The sequence below is a fragment of the Python bivittatus genome, unplaced genomic scaffold (assembly GCF_059951505.1).
Source record: "Python bivittatus isolate LINGU-HERP-01145 unplaced genomic scaffold, Pbiv_v1 ctg000980_np1212, whole genome shotgun sequence".
Lineage (NCBI taxonomy): Eukaryota > Metazoa > Chordata > Lepidosauria > Squamata > Pythonidae > Python > Python bivittatus.
The window spans coordinates 28,852,159-28,869,059 of NW_028277125.1; the positions used below are offsets into that span (position 1 = coordinate 28,852,159).

General features: G+C 37.7%; 1 protein-coding gene across 1 annotated transcript in view; it reads left to right on the forward strand.

The window, feature by feature from the left end:
- The window catches only part of PID1 (phosphotyrosine interaction domain containing 1), a 92,932-nt gene that overhangs the window by 25,614 nt on the left and 50,417 nt on the right, over window positions 1-16,901 (forward strand). The window contains exon 2 of the mRNA XM_007422865.4: window positions 10,246-10,392. Coding sequence (XP_007422927.1) covers window positions 10,246-10,392 — 147 coding nt within the window. The remainder of the gene's footprint in view (window positions 1-10,245; window positions 10,393-16,901) is intronic.

Genomic DNA, 16,901 nt, shown 5'->3' on the forward strand with positions numbered 1-16,901 from the left:
TTGCTGAATAAGCAGTTTCAGACAATCTGTGAACTAAATAAGCTAGTGTATACTGGTTATGTATGTGTAAATTTGAGAGCTCTAGTTGCTGATAACTATATATACATATTTTAATAAAAACAGCTTTTACTCAGTCTGCACAAAGTAAGTTGCTGTAGGTTTTGTGTGTGTGTGTCTTCCGTATTGCTTTCTATCTTGAGCCATAAGGAGTAACATCTACATATCTTAGTGTAATGTGATGAAATTGCATGAAAAAAAAATAGTCATTAAGAATCTGAGAATTTTTTAAAGGCTGTAATGGATTTTGCTGATAAGAAACAGCACTCCAGATACGTAGCAAAGTTATCTGCTTTGAAGTTTATTAACTATAAATGATTATAAACTTTTAAGATTACAAACTGCAAATCTCATTAAAGCAGCTTGGAACTTTTCCAGAGAGAGCTATTCTCTTCTATATCAGGAGCCATGCCTGCATGAATCAATGAGCAACAGGAGAGGCACATTCCAGGAAATGGGTCATTTCAGCCAAACCCATATGTGGTTAGTTTAATCATGAAATGGTGCTGCAATTGTAATTCTATATTTAAGCCCTGATTACTAAGGAAACACTGAGATATTTCAGAGTTTTGCAACTCTTTTGTCACTATGAGGATCTACTGATATGGGGTTTTTTGAAACGTGAACAATTATGTATAAATAAGAAATTTAGATACATCTTTGATTTTATTATCTATATGGTTGCCATGTAAACTGTATGTGCTGCTGGTTTCTAGACTATATCAAGATCTGTATACATTATAATGGCTTCCAGATATGTATACTGGCATACTGTCTGGATATCAGTTCTGCAGCTGAGATGGGGTGGAAGGATATTCCATGCAGAGTGGTATTGTGAAATAAATTGAACAACTCAGATGCCAAAGCTGAGATATTCTGGAGCCAGTTTTAACAGTACATTCACTGTATTTGAAGGGGCCAGTAATTGAAGACATCACGTTGTCTAGAGTATATTACTTAAGTATTAGATTTTAATTTTAGGTTATGCTGAAAGGAATGGAAGTTTGTGCATTAACATTACCAGACTTTTAAAACCAGCCCATTTGTAATAGTTCCAGGTGGGAAAAATGTATAAAGTTGCTATTGCCTTGGCATTTTCTAGAGGCCATAAAATTAATGGCAGCTGCTACAACAGAAGGCAACTCTGTAAGTTAATCTTAAAATAAAAAGATTTATATTGTCTGGAAACAGTTTGAGTTAAACATTTTCTTGAAATATACTGGTTTTTAGGTATTTGAGCAGTGTGGGATGAATTTCCTGCACAGCTGAATAATTACACCTGCTTCTATATATTCAGTAGCTAAACCTCTGGATAAATGTGGTGATGTATAAGAGCTCTTGAACTTGAAAGTCACGTTTCATTGGCTTTTGATGTAAATTTGTAGATTGGGCGTAGATCTAAGGCTAAAAACTCAAAAGCAGTTCAATGTCTATAACTCATTTCCCACATTCTGCCAGCAGCTGTCTTGTGGGAAAGTATTCTGTCTTCTCCATCTTCTCTGTTCTACATCATTGAAAGTTCTTTCAATATTTGTTTCCCAAAAAATGTACATAGAAAATGTATTTCCCAATATTTAAGTATCATAGCCTGTCTGTTTTTGGCAATAAGTCCTTCTTAAGTAATGTGATGAGATAAATGCAGGCAGGTCATTGCATTTCACAAAGTTAATGCTTATGGTAAATGAAGAGGTAAAAAGCACACTGCAGAGAAAGCGGTAATTTTGTGGCACATTTTAAGGTAGACAGTGGTGAGCCAGACCATGAAATGTCTCCTCAATATCCAAAAAAGGCACAAAGTAATCAGAAAAACATGTTGCTGGAGGGTAGTATATTCATCATTTTCCTCAGCAAGTGATATGATGTTTTACTTATACCAAGGGAAAGTTTATACTTGGTGGCACCTGTCTTAGATGTCTTTTTTCAGCTGTGTCTTGCTGTGAAAGAAACCAATCCAATATATAACCAGGCCCTAAGCTATTCAAACTTATGTTGAATAGAAGAATACACTAGCTTTAAAACAGACATGTTTGGATCATAGCTCCTATCAGTTTTCATATCAGGTTCAGCTATAAATCTCAACATTTCAGACACTTGACCTCAGTAATGTATTTGCTTACTCAGCACGAGGCTCTTAGACATGACTCAACTGGATCAGTCATTTTTTGTGGACAAAAATGAGGTCATAAGATACAGAAAACATTTGTCCACTGTAGTATACAGAAATCAAAACCTTTTATAGATTTATACTCCAAGATTTAAATTCTAGGCTTTTTCTTCCTGCCCTTTTGAGTCAATGGATACTTAGCTACTCTCTTGATGGTTTGAAAGGCATCTAATCTATGTTGACATAATGGTTCTCTCTACTCTCTACCAATTAGTTCTTGTCTTCCCCTTCATTCCTTACACCATTTTCTTTCCTATTTTCTCCTTCTCCCCCCCTACTGGACTCTGGAAATGCTTCTTCCTTCTCCCTATCTCTAGTTATGGGTGGCTGGAGGACAAAAGTGTCTGTCCTTGCATTTCCTTTATTCATTGGCTTGAGCTGATGAGCTTTATCCAATTTCAGTTCGTACAAATCTCTCTATCCCCCTCCCCAAACAAGTCTCTCTTCCTCTCAGAATTAGACCTCCTGGCTGGTGCTGAAGCCTGTTTTGGGAACCAGGCAAGCTGTAGTACAGATGCAACTGGTAAAGAAGATATGTGCATGAATGCCTTATGTCACCTCCTACGAATGGCTGGTGTCCATTCCAAACTACCAAATATTCCAGTCTGCCCTTCTTAGGCTGATACTCCAAAATATGTTCTCCTTTAAATTCTTTCTCATCCGTATAGAGGTGGGGTAGTGGTGTAGAAATGTGCACAGGCAAAGAGGGCATTCCAGAAACAGGAGGGAACAGTGGGAAACTGGATGCATTTTTAATGTGGCTGGGGACTGCAGCTGAAAGACCATAAAAATAGCTCACAGATGTGAGATGGGTGGCTGTACAAATTGAATGACTGAACAGAAAAATAAATAAATAAACAGAAAACTAAATAAATAAATAAATAAATGAATGTTCACACTTTCTTGTGTAACTGTCCTTAATACAGCCTTTTTTAAAAATGTGACATTCTCCAGTGTATACCTTTTGAAAATTCAGAAATGTATACTTTTTCAAATACATTTTAAAATATTTTTAAAGTTAAATGTTGATTGTTGGTTTTGTTGAGAATTGTAGCTAGCTGTGCCACAGCAGAGTCCCTTTTAGTAAAATTTTCTATAGAAATCTGTGGTGAGTTTCTTTTATACTCTAATTGTTGTTCAACACATCTAGAGACCACTTGATTGGAAATGTTGTTGTGCCTTCTGGACTGTCTTTAAAAGGCAAATCATGTGAAATAATTCATTTTGTACAAATGTCACCTAGGAACAGGCTGCTGGTATCCATGGCCTTGCAGCCGAACTGCACTCATAAAAATCTATATTTTGGATAAAATTGTCTCTGAAAGGGTCATATGGCATGGCTGTATTTTTAATGCATACCACTGAATTTGTTGGAGTAGCTTATCTTTATACAAATTTTAGCAGGGTTATAGGAAAAAAATAGTTGACTAACAAAAGATCAAATATGTAATTCATTTTCTGGTTTTCTTTTTAATGATATTTATACAACCTTATACATGAGATTGTATTGGAGACCATTTTGTCATTCTTGGAGAGACAAAAAATGGTTTGTCTAAGTAAGGATTTTCTAATCAGTGCATTTGCCCCAGAAGAATTAATAAAATGTACCCCAGATTCCAGCTTATTATTGATGGTATGCTGTTATTTTTCCTGGGTGAAAAGAGCTGGCATGGACTCTTCTCATTTTTCCACTTCAGGTAACACATGGAACATGCAACTTTATAATAACTCATACAATTATTTTCCTATAGAATGTATAGAAGGAGAAAGAAAGATCATACATCTTACAATTACTACTTTACATCCACTTTGCCACCATTAAAAGGAATTAGTATCTCTTGTTTATATGAACATGACTTGGTTTGTTCACTTATTAGCATGTCTTCCCGTAGATATATTTCTCAGTATTGTATGACCATAAACATGGGCCTTGAATTTTATGTGAGAATATTCTGTGTGCTTTTAGATGCTTCTATGTTTTCCTCACATTTGTTGCTGTGGAGATGAGACCATTCGATTTAAAATGTTAACAGCTTGGTTTGGCACAGTAAATATTCATACAATATAGGGACATGACTCTGATCTTCTGTGCTTCTTAACTGTAGATTCAACCAGGTGTTGTTCTTAACCGCTTCAATTAAAACAATTAAACCCTTTTTCTTTCCACATTTTTGCTCCCTAGGCTATTATTTCAAGGATGGAGAAGGAAAAGTATCCCTGTAGATCATCCATGATAGAATATATGGCTAGAAAGTTTTTCTGAACTCTGAATGCATTGAGTATTGGAAGGATTTAGATAAAACGGTTCTTACTATTCTTCTATTTCATGCTCCTATATTGGACTCTGATGACAAAATTCCATATGTAACACAAAGGGTATATTTAAATTGCCTATGATACTAACTTCTGAACATAAAAAGGGGCTATAAGAGCATGCCAAGTTGTTCTGATATCCCAATAACATTCTAGCACGGAGCTAGCTAACCAGGCTAAAGTCTGGCAGGAGGCCTCAAGCCTGTTCTGGTGAGTTGACCTTTATCCATAAATACTAGGGTGAGTGTAGAATTTATGCAAAGATGTGAACTAAGTATTTGTCACAAGAAACATTCCCAAGTAGTTTAATAAGCTGGCATGGAGGTTTACTCAGGCCATATACATTTGGCTTATTCTTTAAACTAATTTAAAATATACTAAGTAGCTTATGTGAAATAAATCATGACCATAGTCACTGTCTAGGGATGCTTGTGAGAGCAGGCTGTTTTGAAGTGAGCAGCATGTTATCATTGTGACAGCTTTATTTATTTTGAATTAGATTATATTAGTTCCTCATTGAAGAGGTCTTTATGCTTTTTGTCAGATTTGGCAGGATAACTTTTATGTAAATTATAGAACATGTTTACTGCTATACTTCTGTCATGTAATTTATATAAATGAAGAATTCTTATATAGTTTTCATAAAGCTGGCATTCATAGGGCATTTATGACTACATGAAAGAAAAAGACAAAAAGGAAATTTACCAAAAAAAAAATCAGTCGTCATAATTTGGATTTTTGTTTAAATGTGAATATAGTTTATAGGATTTTCACTGTTTCAATGGAATATGTGCACTGTTTGGGGGAGTTCGTAATCCACTGATAGCAATGCAGTGAAGTTTAATTTCTTCTTGTACAATTTACAATGCAAACTGTTTGTCTTGTTATTTATTTACTTACCTACTAGAGTTATATAGCTGCCCATCTCACATAAATTACTCTGGGCAGCTATCGCAATAAAAATAGCAATACAATAACAGGATGCAATAAATAAAACAGATCAAAAAAGAAAGAGAGCCTTTTCTTTGTGGTGTCCGCTCTTGGAACACCATCTCCCTGGAGATTAGATTAGCCCCAACCCTCTTGGCCTTTTGTGAGACCTTGAAGACACAGTTATGTCAGCATGCACGGGAGTTGGACTGTATGGCGGAACCCATGAAATGATTATGTTGATGCAGATCTGATGTTTTAGGGGGGTTTTGTTTCTGCTGCCAATTATGTATTTATTATTATGTTGTTTTTAACTATTGTTAGTTACCCAGAGTTATATTTTTGAGATGGGTAGCCATAAGGCATTATAAAAAGGAAGGAAGGAAGGAAGGAAGGAAGGAAGGAAGGAAGGAAGGAAGGAAGGAAGGAAGGAAGGAAGGAAGGAAGGAAGGAAGACCACTGAGGATAAAACAATTAACAACAAACACATCCACCCCGTCCAGATCCCCACATCTGAGAGAGGAGCAGGATCTTAATGCTTTAAAAAAGACTAGCAGGCTTGGGAATAATCTAATCTTGGGAAAAATGGCATTGTAGAAGGTAGCTGCTGCTATAGGTCTCTGGCCATGGCTGCCATGTGGTCCTTGAACAGGAGCTGTGACTCCAGAAAACCCCCCAAATTATGTACCACTTCTGCCTGGGGTAGCATAACCCCATTCAGAAATCAAGATGGAAAATCACTAGATCCAGGAGGCCTTAAAACCCAGAGCAATTCAGTCTTACTTGAGTTGAGAAAAAGTCTGTTGTTGCCCATTCAGACCCTCAAGCCTCCAGACACCAATATTCTGTTTTGGTTTTTACAAGACAAAACAAAGATAAGCAATTTCATGATTTCAAAAACTGGACACTAGAGGGGACTAAAATTTTTAGGTAGAGAAGAGATTTACAAACCTGCAAAATGTTGCGAAGTGTTCTAACAATGAAAATACTGAAGGAGACTTTTGAAGAATGGAATCAGAAAACCATAGCCACAATATCAATGATGTTAGTAATGATATCTGCTTCTTTGGATACACTATGTCCAAAAGATGTTATTGAAGAAATGATAGCTGTAGAACAAATTTTAGCTGACAAGATAGAAATGGTATCGAAAGTGGATTTACAACTGACAGACCAAGAGAATAATTTAGAAAAGGATGTTTCACTGGATCTACAAAAGAAATTGGCTGCTTTTAAAATTTAAAAGGGAGGAACAAATGACAAACCAAAAGAGTGACCTGGATAATTTTTTCTTACTGGATTTACAAAAGAGGCTCGATAGTCTTGAAGAACTGTATGTGATGGGACAAGGAAGAAATGAAGAGAAATCAAATCCTATGGCAATATTTGAATGAACTAAAGTTTAACCCTGTTAGAAGTAAAAGGAAAGAATATAGAGTTGGTTTATTTGATCAAGGTTAAAATAGATATGTTGTTATCTCTGGTAATCCTTAATGGACTTTTGCTGATATCAGGGCTGAAGTGATGAGGTTTTATGGATTTGTTTATAGATAAGAGATGGGAAGAAGAGATCATTTGTTGTATTTTAAGAGAAGGTGATAAGTTACTAAAATTATGTGTACTTGTGATGAAGGGGGAAGTCACTTCTTTATATGTTTCTTTTTCTTTATTCTTATTTTTTCTTTCTTTTCTATTTCTATTTTTATTTCTATTTCTATTTTTCTTTTTCTTTTATTTTTTAGTTTGAATTAGTTTTTATTGTTGTAAATTCTTTAATAAAATTACTATAAATCTTTAATCTTTAATAAAATTACTATAAAAAATCAGAAATGAGTCTCTAGCTCCATTCCAAGAAGGAACCAAGTCACTCAAAACAGGGCTGCTGGATGGTTCTCTGTGGATGCAATAAGGGTAAAAAAGTACTGGGGCTTTGCTGCCCTTATTTCCATGAGGTGGGCCCTAATCGTGGCTCTAGCTCATGTTCAATGTGGATTACTCCTTGTCAATCTCCAGCTGTGCTCTAGAGAGGAGCAGGATCTTAATGCTTTAAAAAAGGCTAGCTTGGGAAGAATGGTATTGTAGAAAGTAGCTGCTGCTATAGCCCTTCTGGCTATAGGTCTGGAGCACAAAAGAGAGGCCTCCCAGATGCAATCCAGCCTAAGACCCCTGACACCCTCTCATTTGAAGTGGTGACCAAAGCCTCAGTCAGACTGTGCACCAAACCATAGGAACAACCCCAAGTTCCCTCTGAAACCCAATCAGGTCCAACAGGTGCCTGGGATTGACTGATTAAATAGGTCTTGCCTCCGTATGCTGGGCAGTAGTGCCCAAACAGTCCAAGGCAATTAGAAAGTGATCTGACCATGAAAGGGGAATGATAACAATCTCCTCCAACTCCAAATCACACCATCACTGCCCCAATAGAAAAACCTGATCCAAAGTATGGCCACCGTTATGTGTTGGCCCTGCATCAGGTCCATGGCTGTCAAGGTTGCCATGAATTCCTGAGCTACCTCTGACTCCACTACCAGAGAAAGCAAATTCAATCCTCCAAGGCCATAAGTCTGGGGAACTCCAATACCAAGCTGGCCACAGGGCCAAGATGCTCAGGCTGGGAGAATGCTATGCAACAGGGAGGGTGTACAGCAGCAGCAATCTCAACTGATCCAAAGAGCCCAACTTAACATACAGGGTCTCACATCCAGATACCTGTGGGGTAGAACCTTTGATTGCCACCATGTTATTATGAATGACCATAGATACACCTCCTCCCCTGCCATGGTGTTTTGGCTGATATAACATCTAAAACCCAGGTGGGCACACCTCTGAGAGCAAAACCTCCTCCCCTTCCCCATATACCCATCCAGGTCTCAGTAATGCACACTTGTCATTTAGATATTGTTTTGCTTGGTGGGAATTTTTGCAGGAATGTACCTTAGGATGCTATTTTTGTTGTACTGTTTGCTCCCATAGTGGTGAAAAGTTACAGAGACCATGCTTCTTTTTCCCATGCAAATTGCTAGAGGTTTAGGATGTTCAGAAATACTATATTTACAGGCATGGATGTAGATAGACAGTATGTATAGCCCTATCAGTAGATCATTAGCAGCTCATGCTAGCTACTTTGGAATTTCGAAGGAAATACATCCCAAAGTATTCTCTCTTTCTTTTTCTGTCTCTCTCTCTCTCTTTCTCTCTCCACTATCAGTGGTATCTCTCTAAATATGGGAAATGTAGTCCAGTATATCTGGAGGGCATAAAGATGAAGCCTATCTTTTCAAAACCATTGACCAACTATTTGTTTGGTTGACCACAGGTAGTCTTTGGTTAATGATGGTAATTGGGACCAGAATTTCCATCACTAAGCTATGTGGCCGTAATCATCATGTGACCTCATTGCTTAGCAAAGGCTATCCCAGCAGTCCCCATTGCCATCATTAAGCAAGGATCAAGGGTTGTTAACTGAGAAACTCCTTGCAACTTCCTGCCAGCTTCCAGTAACCAAGTCAGTGGGGAAGCTGGCAGGAAGTTGCAAGTCCCAGGTGGCTTACAAGCAGGCCAGCAGGCAGGTAAGTGGCTGCTGTGGACCAGGGGAGGGTGCACGAGGATGCGCAAGGGTCTGATGTGGTGTGAGCACAGCGAGGCTTGGGGTGACTGCTGCTGAGCAGGGGATGGCGCATGAGGGGATGGCAAAATGCAAGCATCATGAGGCTTGGGGTGGCTGCTGCCAGGCGTGGGAGACTAGCCGAGCAACTTGTGACCTTCCCCGCTGGCTTCCCCATTGACTTTGCTTGTGGGAAGCTGGCAGGGAAGGTTGCAAATAACAATCATATGACAGTGGTACACTGCAACCATCATAAGTGCAAGCTGGTTGCCAACCACTCCGATCATGATCACATGACCACAGGGGTGCTGGGATGACCAGAACTTGGTTGCTGAACGAGTGGTCATTAAGTGATGACTACCTGTAGTGCAGTTCCTTCCCTACATCTTTTTGAACTGTGATAGGGCCTGGCACTAGGAATGAGGTCTGAGAAAATGTATTACCCCAAGTAAGCAGATTTCTTCTCTTTAGTCTGTCAAATTCCCAGCTTTGGAATTTCAACATTCTGAATTTATGTTATTCCTATATCAGAATTTGGTAGCAGTTAGAAAGGAGCTAATGTGATGGAAGAAGAGAAGACATGTAGGCATTTCTGAAAAATATGGGATATATTTTCCAGATATGATTTCCCTTAATATCTATGGATTTTCACTTACATCATCTTATTGTGCATGCATTTGAAGACATCATGTGTAGTTTAGTAGTAATGGATATGTTGAATATTAAGGCACAAAATGTTAGTTCAGATGAATGAGCTAAAATGCAGGCTTTGTTTTAATCAAAAGGAGTATTACACAGATATTTACTTTAGGGATTCTGTTGCAATTCAGCAAAGTTTGCTTTTTACAAAGATTTTGAGAAATTGAGCTGGGGATTATCAGAGAACAGTGTTGACATTCTTTTCTTTCTTTCATATGTATCATTTGTAATTTTTAAGAAAAGGAAAAAGAGAAAACATAGATGGCATTATCTTCCTATCTTGCTTGTTTACATTAACTTAAGCAATTTTCATTCCTTCCAGCAATGTTTCCATGTCACTGCACAGATCATTAGAACAAGTCAGGTAGAAATATTGACCTTCATGTTTTTTGGTTTTATGCAAGCACATAAATTCTACAAAACAGAAAAAACAAACAAACCCCAACAACCATACTATCTTTGTTTTTATTTCATTTAGCATTTTCAGACCATGCTGAAGACTAAGCTAAATGTCTTAACTCTTCGGAAGGAACCTCTTCCCACTGTAATCTTCCATGAGCCAGAAGCCATTGAGTTGTGTACCACAACTCCATTAATGAAGACTCGGACACATGCAGGATGCAAGGTAGGTAATAATTGAAGCAGCATATCTTCTCTAGCAATGTTCTACTTTCATATGAAAATAAATGAAAAGAGGACTCCAAACATCTATGGTTTCAGAATATGAGCACCAATTGATAAAACTGGCATGTTATTAATATGCAAGTGGAAAAATCTTTGGAAAATATATTGCTAAAGGCTCCATTCCATATTTTCTGGACTTGTTAAAAAAAAATCATCTTCCAAGGTTGTTCATTCTTTGCTTAGAATTCTAAGAAAAGTTTTATTATTGACTTTTTTTTTTTTTTTTTTTGGTGCCTTCGAGTCAGTATTTTTGACTCTTGGCGACTGCCTGGACAAGTTCCTACAGTTTTCTTGGCAAGATTTTTCGGAAGTGGTTTGCCATCGCCTCCTTCCAAGAGCTTAGAGTGACTGACCCAAGGTCACCCGGCTAGCTTTGTGCCTAAGGCAGGACTAGAACTCATGATCTCCTGGTTTCTAGCCTGATGCCTTAACCATTACACCAGACTGGCTCTCATTGACACATTAGGCAGATGCAGTTTGGGGTATGTCAGTCCCTCAAATAGCATGCAGTGATCTAGTTTCCAACTGATGTGGTAGACCAACTCCCATAAGCCTTCAGTCAGCATGGTTGCTGTGTGGCCGTTTAAAGGAACTGAGGACCAATACATCTGAAGAACACCAGACTTGGTGGTGTTATGGGAGACTTGGCTCAAAATATTCTTAAACCAACAAACAAAAAGGGAAATAGAACAGACATTCCACACAGATAGAGTCTCAGAAGATGAAATCTAAACTATTTAACAAATATATATGATTTTAAATAAAAATACTGTCATGGATTGGCAGAATACATAGTACAGTATATACAAGATCCAAGGTTTATTTCTTGTCTGTGATTGATATCCTTGGATAGTAGGACTACAGAAGATACCTCTGCCTGTGCACCTGGAGAATTGCTGCTAATCAGGTAGAAAGTGCTGGACTGTGTGGATTGCCTTCATTTGTGGCGTTTCTTAACCTAATTTTAGCCTAATTATAATTTGGTGTAATTGCTCAAGAATAACAAAATGCAATCCTTTGAAATTCTGGGTGAGCCTTTGCATCTGTGGATTCTGTTCTGCTCCTAGAAAACTATAACTTACAGACAATTAAGTTGTTGATGCTCCTTTTAGCACTTGGTGCCTCCAAATTTGCTACTAATTTTACCCAACCTGTCAGTGTTACGTTTGCTTTTTTTGTGTGTGTGTGTCATGAAGTGTTATAAAAGCCCGTTCAGTAACAGGAAAAACTATTTGTGTGTTACCTAGTAATCTGTTTTTCTAAATATCAGTTCACTCTTTAGAGAAAAAACAGCCATGGGAGAAGGAAATGGATTTTGTTGAGTTTTGAACTATCTTAAATAGTATCTTACAAGAAATTACTGTTACTTGGGCAGATGACAGTCTCTTCCCTAAACAGTTAGATAAATATAATTTGGCAGCATGAGGCTAGCTTTATGGAGATACATGACCATTTTTAGTCAAACATATAGAAAAGAAGAAAATGAGAAGTTTACCATATTTTTACAAAGTGGTTATATTTACACTTATGTGAACATCCCCATTTCTGTCAGGCATCGAAATATAACATGCCATGCCTTTAGATGAGAGCCACTTTGGTGTAGTGGTTAAGGCACCAGGCTAGAGACCGGGAGACTGGGAGTTCTAGTCCCGCCTTAGGCACAAAGCCAGCTGGGTGACCTGGGGCCAGTCCCTCTCTCTCAGCCCTTGGAAGGAGGCCATGGCAAACCACTTCTGAAAAACCTTGCCAAGAAAACTGCAGGGACTATTATAGGCAGTTGCCAGGAGTCAACACTGACTCGAAGGCACCCCCCTCCAAAAAAAAGCCTTTAGACATCCAAAGGCTGTATCCTCAGTCTTATATAATTTTCTTCATATAATTGTTTATTTATTGTACCCCCTAGCAAACAAATGCTGTACTGACAAACACCTTTATAGTGGTTTCTTTAAGAAATGGTTCTTAAGGAAACAAAATTGCATCTGTATTGAAAATGGCATAAAAGAGGGAAGAGTTTGGAAAGGGTGGAATCAGAATTAGCCCTCAGGAAATTGGGTGCTGATTTTAGAAGCTGATGTTTGATGTGGAGCTGGGTAGTAATTTTTCATTCTGATGTACTTTTTTTCAAGCAAAAGTGGCATATTAGGTGTTTGAGTTAACTGGCAGGTGTGGTAAGAATAAGTGGCAAGAATTAATGTGTTCTTGATTGGAAGGCAGTAATTGCTGAAGATAGATGATAGGAGGATGTTATTTGGAGCTCCTACTGAATAATTTATTTTTAATTTGTTTAACAACATTTTTAGACCCATCTGGCCAACTCTGGATGATGTACAGAAACAAACTAATACAAAATATCTCCACTATTTAAAATGATCAGAACACTACATGAGTTATCATACCCATTACATAATTTATTGCAGCCAGGTTAGTTCTGGGACTGTCTGTCCCCTGTTATTTCTACCCGTCAGGCAGGTGGGACATGTTCTGGGTCCACTCTGCTAGGGAGCATCATCTGGTGCAACCCAGGAGGAGAGCCTTTTCTGCCATGGCATCTGCCCTCTGGAATATCATCCCTCTGAAGACAAGATTGGCCCTGATCCTGTTGGCCTTTTGCAAGACCTTGAACACTTGGTTCTGTGCTTGAGCCTGCAACCTGGGATATGTGAGGAAGCCTGTTTCCTGGTTGCATTGATTGGATGATTTTTTAAAAAAAAAATTCCTCAGCTGCTACGTGTTCTTATATTATATTTTGTATGTAGTGTTATTATTTTTAATATTGGTAGCACCCAGAGTCATGGATTTGAGATGGGCATGGATAAATCCAATAAATAAACAAACAGCACAACAACACAACAGTGAAAATGGAAACAAAACAAAGCAAAAGAAAATAAAACCATATAAAGCACATTTAGGGCTCAGTGTTTCTAAAATAGAAACATGTTTTGAGGGACTTACTGAATGTGAGGAGGTTAGTGGCCAATCTCATCTCTGGGGAATGTTTTCCATAATGCAGGAACCACTACCAAGAAGGCCTGTCTTAGTCCATACCTCCTTGACTTCCCATTAGGGTAGAATCCAGAGTAGACCTCCCTTGATTTTGGACTGGATGAGTAGTATTTTATTTGACAACGTGGTGTCTGATATATCCCAGTGCCATGCCATCTAGGCTTTTACAGCTGATAACCTGCACCTTCCCTCCCACCATGCCACATAGACCATGCCAATCATACATTCTGCTTGCATCAGACCAGCACATTCTTCTCTGGGATGGAGCAGGTCAAGTACAATTCATAATTTGTCTCTTCTCCTTTTTGTCATCTATACTTACTATCCCCCAACCATCAGCCTTGAGCACAAACTCTTATTCACAGTACTATAATGCCACAGTATCCAATTCTCAAAACCACTTTCAACTTCTTTCTTTCATCTTTCCCCCTTCTTTGCTCCCTTACTTCCCCTAGCCCTACATCAATATCCCAGAACAACCAACAACCTTACCCTAAAAAAATGTGAAGTGTCTAATAGAGATGATTCTGTATTGCTAACTAACATTGTTGAGTACCTTTCATGGGGCACATGTTGAGAGGGAATCTTTAAGACTGGGTTTGGCTTGGGCATGCCAAAGAGATTTCAGAATCTATTGGAATTGAAGAGGAACACATCTAAGGGTACCAGCTGGTCAAACCCTTCATTCTAATAGAAAGCTTTGGTTTATAATAAAGGCTATTTAGAATCACAAGCTTCCTGTGTATGTGACGTGTTCAACAATGAAAGAAACTGCTTGGAAATTAATTCTTAATTATAGATGTTTAAGCAGGAGTTGGATAGCCATTTATCCTGTATGCTATAGTAATGGTTTTCCTGCACTGGCAGGCTATTTGACTAGATGATTTTTGACAGATTTCCCAAATCTGTGGCTTTTAGATGCTTCTTAGTTTTGACTACTTCAGAGTACATCAAGGATAGCACCAAAACATTTGCAGGAGAGGGTGGGAATAAACTAACATTAAATGAAAAATTGTACCTTTTTTGTAGCCATTTCTTGTAGCCATATCTCGCTACAACAAACTGTAGCTAAAATCACGTAAACCAATTTTCTAAGGACTAATTGTCCCTTATTATAAGAAATGGCTTATGGTGAAAAAAAAATCTGTTTCTGTTCTTGGCACAAGGTCCTTTTTCTGTCAGGCAGCTAAGTCAATAGGCTTCGCATTTTTTAAAAATTTCCAGCTGGTTTCCAACTGATGTTTTAAGTTCTGTGTTTGGATACTGGTGGAAGAATGGTACAGGTTACTGTGAAAACAGAATGGTGAATATTGAAGAGCTAAACAAAATATGCCAATTCATCATGCTCCTATTAAATAACAAATCTCTGCAAATCATATTATTTTTGGAAAAGAAAAACGCCTTAGTCTGTTTGGCTTTAACCAGCATCTTAATTATTTTCAGAATGTCATCATACATTGTGTGAACTTTTCTGGCAGGGTTTAAGGATTACTCTTATTTACAAATATTTCCCTCCTATCTCAGATGTTCAGAATCAGAGAGAGAGAGAGAGAGAGAGAGATACACTCATACATATCCTGGTAACTTCATGGTCAAGTCCCTATAGTTTTCTTGGCAAGATTTTGCCATTGCCTTCTTACGGCTAAGACAGAGTGACTGGCCCAAAGTCACCCAGTGGCTTTGTGCCTAAGGCAGGACTAGAACTCACAGTCTCCTGGTTTCTAGCCCAGTGCCTTTAACCACTCCACAAACTGGATCTCTTAAGAATATTATATTTGTGCATGTTTTGTGTATATTTGGAACATTTGTATCAATTTCTTGCAGTTATTTATATTAAATGAGAGCTGGCAGTTATTCACTATATATAGCAGTCTAAAGTATGAATCAATTCTATGAGCTTCCGCCTCAAAGGTAGAGAACTAACACAGCTAAACTGAAACTTCCATCCTCTCTGACTGTGTAAGTTGAGGATGATGGGAATTTGATTCCAGCAATGTCTAGTTACTATTTATAAATGAAGGAAACATCAAAGATGAAACTTTTGAGTTACCAAATGGAGAATAGCAATTAGACAGACAAATGGACTAGCTTCACTTTCTTCCCCATTCTGAGTGAGCTGCGTCACATGATAATTTACACGTTTTCATAATTAGAATGATCAGAGAAGCGTACTAGGGTACGCTTTATGAATGGATCCTAAAATAGAGATGTGCACTGGACAAAGGGAAGCTTTATTAGATCACTAACTTCCAGAAAATAATTATTTTTTGTTTTTCAGTATTAATTGCAATTATTAAGAAAAACTTTAATGAGCTGATTGAGCATGTAGTTACCTTCCTATAACAAAAAAATAATTTAAAAAAAAATCACTGAATCTGTATGCTTTCCCAAAATTTTCTGAGTTCAGGAACTTGGATATCCAGATGAGGAATTATCATGAAAACCATTTCCCGCTATTTAGACAGTCTATATGGGCTATCCTTTCTTCCCATTGCACTTGACCTAGTTCTCTCCAGAGGTGACAGCTTTACATGGAAGAAAATAATATGTTTACTGGTAAATTTGTGCTATAATTTGTTATTTTTCAGGAGTAAGATTTTTTTTTCTTTGCAAATGCGGATATGTTGTGTATATATTTTAAATGGTAGCTAGTTGGCTTAATTTTGGTAGCTTTTAAATGGTAGCTAGTTGGCTTAATAAGTTGGCTTAATTTTTCATGCTTCAGTATGTTCATGTGCAATATATGATGTTTATGAGATGGACTTATAATATTTGTCATTGGAATATTTGCTTTAAATTGAGATGCAAGTTGTTGTGCATGTTGTTAAGATGATGAAAGTGGTTTGGACATGAACTTCTCTGGAACAATTAACTTGTAGTGCAATAGAATGATTAACTTGATATGCAGTGTTGCAACATACAAGACAATGAACGTGTGCCTGAAATTATTGACTTGAAATGCAATGAATGCATGTTCCATCATACCGTACAATCAATGTCTTCCTCAAAAGTAGAAAAAAATGTGATCTACTTATATTGGATTATTTTGCTTGTTTAACACTGACAGTGTATTTTGCCTTCCAGATTTAGACATATTCATGCAGCACAAAAGTTGTTTCTTAACCACTGGATTTGTGGGAAGGAAGGGAGGGAGGGAGGAAGATTTCTGACACTCCTTGCCAGCTTCCCACAAGCAAAGTCAATGGGGCAGCTGGCAGCAAATCGTAAGGCACTCCCACTGCTCTTTTGCCCTTGGTCATTCTGTTTCTCTGTTTAGTTAAGGAAATATCTCGGAAATGATGACCCAATGGGTCATGGTTTGTTTAGTGTGTGTGTGTGTGTGTGTGTATTCTTATGAAGTTTATACACTATCTACCTTCCATGGGAAATGACAGGTAAACTCCTTTGTCTATAATGATTTGATTATAATATAATTTTGTTTGCATT